Source organism: Lytechinus variegatus, chromosome 5 (assembly GCF_018143015.1).
Source record: "Lytechinus variegatus isolate NC3 chromosome 5, Lvar_3.0, whole genome shotgun sequence".
Lineage (NCBI taxonomy): Eukaryota > Metazoa > Echinodermata > Echinoidea > Temnopleuroida > Toxopneustidae > Lytechinus > Lytechinus variegatus.
This window is the reverse complement of record NC_054744.1, coordinates 9207307-9216558: the sequence shown is the minus strand read 5'-3', so window position 1 is coordinate 9216558 and position 9252 is coordinate 9207307. Positions and strand designations below refer to the sequence as shown.

The following is a 9252-nucleotide window of genomic DNA, read 5'->3' as shown; positions in this document are numbered from 1 at the left end:
TAGCCACGGATGATTCTGCATCGCACAGATCTCTTTCCATCATGATTAGCTGCTCATGGCATTCTGATCTCACCCCATAAGGTTCGGAAGCTGATGATGGAGACAAGATTTTTATAACAAAATATTGTTTTTTCTGTCAATATTTTTAATTCAATTCAATTCATTTATTTGACGTCCTTTAAAAATATACAAAGACATGTACAAGTCTATGATACGACATCAAAAAGAGTATAAAAAAATAAAATAATATAAGCAACAAAAAAATTGTAGAAATGTAAAAGAAATGAATAGAAATATGTAGCAAATGTCCATGTAGGAAGATATATCCTCCCGAAAATTTTAGTCTCAACAATCTCGCTCCTTTCCCTAAATATTGTGCTACCATGGTATCAAACATTAAAATCTATCACAATAATAAGAATAAAAATCAGACTTGTAGCCCTCTAGATAAACATGTTAACTTTGGTGCATAAATAAATCCTTTATGCTTAAATCCTCTGGAGATGGTTCATGAATGATACTGTGATGAATTATGAACCGTTACATCAGTGATGAACAGCTTAAAGAGAAATGCCTGTAGTTGCAGTAAACACTGATTTCATGAGAAAGTCTGTAAAACCAGGCTTAATTGTCAGAATATCATCGAGGATCTAGATCTGGTACAGTTACATAAACTGAACTTTGTGAAATCTTGAAAAACGTTCACACTGAAGATCACTAACACAGATAGGCACACCTGGGACAGTGTATTATTATTGCTGGAATAAAGACCTGACAGAAGTGACTGAATCCGCGCTTATTTTGCTTATTTCTCAGCAATTACACAATTTCTTCTAGAATCCTTTGGCACAAATTTTTTATTCATACAAACAGACACTTGGGTGGTCATTATATTAGATTCTGTAAAAAGTCATTTTTAGATTGTTACTAAAACTGGAATTTATCTTTAATTGTGACCTGCCACGCTGCTGCCATCTCAAAACCAACATCAGGTTGCCCAAAATGAATTTTCAGATTATTATTTTTTATTTAGCTTCAAACTGCACATCCAAGAAGCCTTAAAATGATATATACAACTTGTCAAATTGATGAACAATAACCCATGCAATTTCTTGATTGAATGTAAATTTTAATTTAACATGTTTTTTAAAGTTTGGGTTCACAAAACCCACGAGACTGACATGCCGTACAATCTCAGGGAAACTTCCATGCAGTCTGGATAAGTCTTGTAAAAGAAACTTTTGTATCTTGTATTTTATTGAACTTCACAAATTTTGACAGCATTCTTGATTGAATGTAGATTAAACAAGTTTTTGAAGTTTTGGTTCACAAAACCAATGAGACTGACATGCCGTACAATCTCGGTGAACATTCTAAGCAGTGTTGTAAAAGAAACTCTTGTATCTTGCATTTTATTGAACCTCACAAATTTTGACAGCATGAAAAAGAATTATTCTTTCAGATAAGCTAATTACATGTACAAGAAAAAAAAGTTTTGCATACCAAATTGCTATTTGGGTATAGAGAATATTACCTCAGGAGGAAATTTGGGATGGTGGGTCATTATTTTTACCTTGCCTTCATGCCCCTAAAAGCTATAAATAATCATAGGTAATTCAACCTTACCAATAGAAACCAGATCCATGCATGTTGCAAGACTGGTGAGCTTGATCTCAAAGTGTGTTTTCAATTCATTCAGTGTACGGCACTCCATCTCTGTCAATGCAAAATAAAAAGAAGAATAGACCTGTTAGATTTCTTCGCCTTTTAAGACCAGCGCCCACATGATCTGTTCCCATGCAATTTTTGAACAAATCGCGCTTACATGAAATACATGAAGACCCAAGAAGTAAAATCATTTTATTTGATGTTTGGCATAATGTTACTTGCTAGGAATGCTAAAATTCAAATTCTACATGGACAGTGTACCCATACCTTGATGCAAGCCTGGAGGTCGGAGTAAAGTCCAAATCGGTTTGAAGTCGCAGCCAATGATGACTTCATTGCGATTTGGAATTGGATTTGATTTTATCCATATAGGGAGGCAAGCAATAGACTGGACTTTAGATTTTAATATTATTCTAATTAGAATCTAATACGATTCTTAAAAAACTTAGTTTGTTAAGATTTTAGTTTTACAGGTTGGAATGTTGCAATATCAAAATAAATGATCTTATTAGGCCAAGGAGCTAATTGAAAATAAGATCACAATGGATTGTATAGTTTGCTTTGTGAGAAGTTTGGTTAGAAGAAGAAGCCAGGTAGACCTAGGCCTACATCTTATGTTACAATACATGTAGATCTTACATTAGAATAGAGATGTTCGGGCCGCCGTAGTAAAATTCTGGGCAAATTCAAAGCAACAAAATTAACATTCATTTCAACACTGTCATGACTGTCTTGTCAACATTAACAGTTCAACTTCAACAGCACATTCACATCAAGTGTGAAAGACAAAGAGTAATAATTAATTTGGCATATGAAGGCATGTAATATATGATAGGCCAAGGTCTTCACGTGAAGTTAAAAACACAGATAGTAGGTCCTAGATGAAGATTTATTTATCATCTCTGCGGCCGCGGCCAACCCAGCACAAATGTTTATGAGTGGGACAATCGTGAACTAGGCTAGATCTAAGTAACGGGTCCTTAAACCTACCCTGTGTATTTTAATCTATCAAAGCTCAGTAAAAATAATGAATAGACATGACAGATGAAGCTGTCTCTTGTTTCATACTCTACACGATTAAAAATTAATACAATTCCGAAGAGCTTACCAAAATGAAATTCAATGTAGATCTATACAAACAGGGATCGGGGAATCGGACAGAGACGGCGAATGCGGCAAACTTTGTTATTTTGTTTGAATTTCGCGGAAATTAACTGCATGTACACGCCCTCTGTCATGTCTATATCGACAAATCGTTCGTTTACTTCATTGAGCTCGGTGCCCATCCCCTTATAACTAAGAATCAAGAATTGCACTCAAATAGGAGAAAAACTAATCCACTTCTTCCCCATTTAAATAATCCTACACCCGTCATCGACTATGGACATCATTTGTAAATTTAAAAATAAATTCAAACTCAAAGTTTACAGCTTGATCAAGTCCACCTCAAAAAAATGTTGATTTGAATCAATAGAGAAAAATCAGACAAGCACAATGCTGAAAATTTCATCAAAATCGGATGTAAAATAAGAAAGTTATGACATTTCAAAGTTTCGCTTATTTTCAACAAAATAGTTATACGAACGAGCCAGTTACATCCAAATGAGAGAGTCGATGATGTCACTCACTCACTATTTCTTTTGTTTTTTTATTGTTTGAATTATACAATATTTCAATTTTAAGAATTTGACGATTAGGACCTCCTTGCCTGAAGCACAAAATGTTAAAATAATGGAATTCCACGTGTTCAGGGAGGAATGAAACTTAATTTCACATGACAATGGCGAGAAAATCAAAATATTTCATATTTCATATAATAAAATACAAAAGAAATAGTGAGTGAGTGATGTCATCAACTCTCTCATTTGGATGTAACTGGCTCGTTCATATAACTGTTTTGCTGAAAATAAGCGAAACTTTAAAAAGCTATAACTTTCTTATTTTACATTCGATTGTGATGAAATTTTCAGTGTTAGGCCTATGCTTGTTGATTTTTTCTCTTTTTATTCAAATCAAGTTTTTGTTGGGGTGGACTTGTCCTTTAAACCACATATAAAAAAAGTTCATTAGCCAGGAAAATCATTAAACAACAAATATTAATCATTGACCAAACGAATTTATTAAACAAAGACAAAATCTCTAACTGAGGGTAAGTTTACACAAATAAAACAAATTGGAGTAACTAAAATAAAGATGTCGTGGATTCTTATCCTTTCTCAGGTCAGTTCATGAAAAATTTCATTTCGCGCTTGCCGGGGCGCTTTCACCAGACACGGCGGATCCCAATCATGAAAAAAAAAACAACTAATTTCAAGTCTATTGAATTATTATTGATGTATTAATAATTATGTACCCTGTTCATAAATGTCTAGCTTTCTATATAATCCCTTTATAACAGTTATATCCCAATTCTACACATAATCACACCGTACGGTACTATATATCCGCCCCTGCGATTCCATATTCGTCTTGAATTACACGATTTACATCCCCGGTTCTCTCTTTACCTCCTCTCATTTTATCCAGCTACCTTGGGGCGCTATGGCAATGACGACGAAGGCGATGATGATTGTACTGATAATGGTGGTGATAATGACGATAATAATTGTAATAGTGGCGGTGGCGGTGATGTTATTGTTATTGTTGATGATGATGATGGTGGTGGGGTTGTTGTTGTTTTATTATAGGTCAATGCTGATGATGATGATGGTGATGAAATAAAGAAAAGAATAAATTTCCAGAGAAATAATTTTTTCTTTCAGATTGGCCTACGTGTGCCATCGGTGTGAGTACGTGAGAGTTGAGTGTAATGAATATGCTCAGGTATGGCAGGATCGTATTGTCAGACATGATGAATATGTGTTGACAACTTTTTCCAGTTTCGAAAAGTCCGAAATAGATCACAAAAATATGCATATGAACTCGAAAATATTTGTTCTTCTGATCGACTGTTCAGGTAGAAACTACGATGGGATTCGATATCTACCTTGCTTGTTTCTATTTTTTTTTTCATTTTGTGACACCCTTAGCTCTGAAAGTGTTCCTGGAATGTTTGTGTAGCAAAACTTTGAAATCTATAATCTTGGCAAGATACTCGACTTCTTCACAATTTCTCCTCTTTAATCCCCCTTTCTCTCTCTCTATCTCTCTTTATTACGCTGTGTTTTTCTGTCTGTTACCCGTCTCTTTCCCATCGTCCTCCTACCTTATAGTTATAGCATCATAATGTTATAATAACATGGCTATGCTGGGAACGATTTTTTATTTTACTGGGGGTGCTAATATGAATTTGAAAAGCCCCAAAAAACAACAACAATGAAATAAAGCAACAAAAAAAAAACACTGAAAAAAGGAAAAAAAAACCTTAAAAAAAAGAAAAAAAAGAAAGAAAAAAGTTGTCACTACAATATGAAGGTCATTTTGGTTACTTTTTTCTTAAATTTTTACACATCTTCCAGAGTACGGGGGGGTGGCATAGGCGGCGGAAGCGGGGGGGACGGGGGGGGACGTGTCCCCCCCTAAATTTTTAGTTGATAACCTTTTTTTTTTTTTTTTTTTTTTTTCCTTGTCAATCTTTTTTCCTGCGTCCCCCCTAAATTCACGTGGCCCCCCTGGAACGTGTATTGTCCCCCCCTAAAATTTAGGTTGATGATCTAAATTTGCAGCATATTGGTAGTGAAAACTTGACAATTAAAGCAAAATAGTAAGAAATCGAATAGATGGAGTTAAGAACAAAAAAAAAGCTGTATTAAGTACCCGCAAAGTTTTGGTTGAATTTTGGATATATTTAGATTCAACAGTTAACGAATGTTTGCAATCAATTATCACAATGGCTGTTAATTTACATCTAAAAAAAGGTGACAGCCCGCTAGACCGGAGGTCCGCGAGACCGAGGGTCCGCGAGACCGAAGGTCCGCGAGACCGAGGGTCCGCGAGACCGAAGGCCCGCGAGGCCGAAGGTCCGCGAGACCGACTTTTTTCCCTTCATCGGTTGCCGGTTGAAAGCTTGATATTCCAAGCATTTTGGTAACAATGATTAAGATGGGTAGGGGAAGGCGGGGTAAGTTGTGACAGTTTTTGCTTTTTGCATGTTAGAATTGATATGATTAATAATCTTGTCGAAATAAGTGCCTTGCCTTGAAATTTAATTCTTCTGAAATATTTTCCACCTATATATAACTTTCTATCCCCACACTGAAAGTCATCGTGACCTTTGAAAAAAACGATGTCAAATGGCTCAACTTGCCCCATATATGGGGTAAGTTTGAGCCACCTTTTGGGGTAAGTTGAGCCACAAAAACTATGTACAAAATGTATGAGGGGAGAACCAGCATGTCAATTTTTTGTTTAAAGTCTTTTCACTTGCTAATTCCCTATAAATACTAACATCCTTTAAAAGGAAAAGAGCAGTCATGTAAATTTGCTCCTTTCAGCCAGCATTTCAATCGATTTTTATGGGTTTTTTTTTTTTTTTAAGATACATTACCATAGGAATTACCATGGCTCAACTTGCCCCATGCTGTTTGGCACAACTTACCCCAGTCCGAACTTAGTGCGATAATTTTGTATCCACATATTTATTATGCATCCAACATATAAAAGACTATGACAAGAATGAAGATCCATACCTGGACTAATAATGTTGTTATCATGTCTTTATTATATTTAAAGACATGTGTGTTTATAAAGCACTTATCTATTTCACACTCTTTTTTTTACTTTTTTGGCTGAAATTCATATTTTTCCCTCTAAAAAACTACTTTTTGTTTCAAAGTTGAAAACAATGTGTTGGGGTTAGGGGTTATGCTATGGGTCATCAATACATGACACCACCACAATGTCTGACTCATTCATTATTGGCCTGGGGCTGGTGGCTCAACTTGCCCCTATGCTCAACCTACCCCGCCTTCCCCTACTAGTAACTAAAAGAACAATTGACGCAAGCGCGCGAGCTGAAAATTTTGATATTTCGATCTGAAAAAATTGACAGTTTAATGGATGTTTTTAATAAAGAACAAGATGTATATTTATCCAACCAAATATTATTGAAAATCGAAGCGGGAGTTTTTTTTAGGTTTACCTGAAAACGGGACATTCTATTTACCTATTTAATCATGAAAAGTATGGGTTTATTGCTAAAGAAGAGATGCGAGCGCGAAACGCGAGCTGAAAATTTTAATATTCCACTCTGAAAAACGGATATTTTGAGCACGATTTTGAATAAAGAACGAGTTGTGCATTTCAATTTCGCTTGCCGATTTCTGTCTAACATTACAATCTTATTTTATTTTTACACATCCGGAATTATTGGGGGGGGGAGTAAAACGATATGTTTGCCCCCCCATCCCCCCAGGATCGACGCCTCTGATCGTAAGTTTATACTGTAAGTAGCAGAAACAACCCCTCCCTGCACCACACCCCCCCTAGAGAGACGTTTCGTGCGCGCAGTACGTGTTTCGCTGCTCGCGTTATAATTTGTTGGTGAGATATGTGTCTCTTTCTCATGAGTCATGAAATCCTAGCAACGCCACTGATTCTCTATAGTTACCGATTTGGCCCCCCCCCCCCCCCCCCCCGTTAGCAACGAGGCGTCTTAAAACCACTCGACCGCGGCAACCGAAGAAGGGAAAAAAGGTCGGTCTCGCGGAACTTCGGGCTCGCGGACCCTCGGTCTCGCGGACCCTCGGCCTCGCAGACCTTCAGTCAAGTGGTCGGACCCCTAACAAAATCTGGTAGGACCGGAAAAAACCCTGAAATTAATAATGGAGCAATTCAAATGATCGTCGTGCAAGTGGTGCTTATTATGTGGAAGTCAAGTTTTATGGGTCATGATCACGAGCACCACCACCACCACTATCCTTCTTCTTCTCCTACTCCTCCTCTCCTCCTCCTCCTCCTTCTTTTTTTTCTTCTCATCCTTCTTATATTTAACTCAGTTCAAGGTTTATTAAAAACATGAGTCACAACGAAATAGCTGCATTGGTCATGTATACAAAGTACAAACAGTTATAGAAGACTCATTTCATATCCCAAACATTAAAAGGCAGTAAACTTTGTAAAAATTAACATAAGAAATAGAAGTAGAAGAAGAAGAAGAAGAAGTAGAAGAAAAAGAAGAACCAAGTGCACACTTACAATGCAGATAATATTGATATTTCATATGAATGTAGGACAAAAAAAGCAAAATAAATCAATTGCATAGCTCACGGGCGTATATAGATGCCTCAAAGTTTTGCTGTTTCAAAAACTTAATTTGGTTGAGACATAATGATGATAATAGAACATGATCAAACATTGGTGATCGTACTGACCCCAGACCTTGATCATTGCCATTTTAGATATTTTAATGGCAATTATTTCTGATAAGGCGGTCAAAACCACGCCCGGGGGGGCCACTTCCATTCACGAGTGGATACCATGCGCGACCATGGGGTCTCGAAAAGCACCCTAAACACGTAATTTCCATTTTCTGAAAATGCACCCCTTAACAAGTATTGGCGTGTGAAACCCTACCCTTAACAAGTATGGGAAACAAAACGATACTCTTGGAAAATATTCCCTGAAATGAAACCCTGGTTTAGTACGACCCCACCTTCTACACCTCGCGCAAATCGGACCCTAAACACGAAGTTTTGGGGCAAAAAGGACATCCTTTATAAAACATTTTAATTTTGTTTTATCATCCCAGCATATTCGACCCCAAACACGTAATTTTCCTAGCGAAATAGATACCCTTTTTTCATTATTTTTGTGTTTTGGACACCCTTATCACGTTACGTACGTAACGTGCCCTATCGTGAAAAAGACATCCTTTTTACGTGTTTTTTTGGTCGCGCATGGTATCCACTCGCCAATGTAAGTGGCCCCCCGGGAAACCACGGCACCTCCTGATATAGATTTAAGTTTGTCCAGCTTTGAAATATTTGGAAAATTTATTTGAGCCCTATTAAAAATAATAATAATAACGTTTTATTTACCCAGGGTAGCCACTTCAGTTAGGAAACTGCTCTACCAGCGGGCCCTGCATAACATAACATGTAGTATGTCGATATGATCAGTAATTAAAAATGGCCCGAGATCGTATATTTATACATTAACAAGCATAAAATTTATGTCATATTGAGCAACATGAAATTATAGGAAACATAAGAAAAATTAGATTCTGCAATGGTTTTTAAAATCAAATTTGTACTTTTTGAGAAAAATAAGTTGTTATTGTGGCATCAGGAGGTTTGTAACATTGATATTTATCATTAAATGCAAGTGTTACCAATTGAACACTAATTTTTACTTACTGTTATTTTTGTTCAATATCAAATGAGTGGGCCAAACCTTTCGCATGTAAACTGTGATATTTATGGTATTTTCCACCAGTTAGTTGGTTGCTATGGCAGTGGCTTAAAATGCTATTAATACATTTAGCCACAGGCATGTATAGATCTAGCACCCTAGAATTAGAGGAAATGGAAGAAAATTCAGATTTTACAATGTTTTCATCAAATGTAAACTTTTCTGAGAAAAATAAATTGTTACCGTGGCAACGGACCATTTGCAACATTGATGTTTATCATTTAAATCAAGCTT

General features: G+C 36.4%; 1 protein-coding gene across 2 annotated transcripts in view; it reads right to left on the bottom strand.

Annotated features, from left to right (window-relative positions):
• The window catches only part of LOC121415217 (spindle and kinetochore-associated protein 1-like), an 8448-nt gene extending 5580 nt beyond the window's left edge, over nt 1-2868 (bottom strand). For both annotated transcript variants that reach the window (XM_041608386.1, XM_041608387.1), the window contains exons 1-3: nt 2777-2868; nt 1627-1716; nt 1-90 (exon numbers count right to left, since the gene is read on the bottom strand). The exon at nt 1-90 is cut by the window's left edge and continues 50 nt beyond it. In XM_041608386.1, coding sequence (XP_041464320.1) covers nt 1-90; nt 1627-1714 — 178 coding nt within the window. In that variant the 5' untranslated portion in view covers nt 1715-1716; nt 2777-2868. The remainder of the gene's footprint in view (nt 91-1626; nt 1717-2776) is intronic.
• Between the last annotated feature and the right edge of the window lie 6384 nt (nt 2869-9252).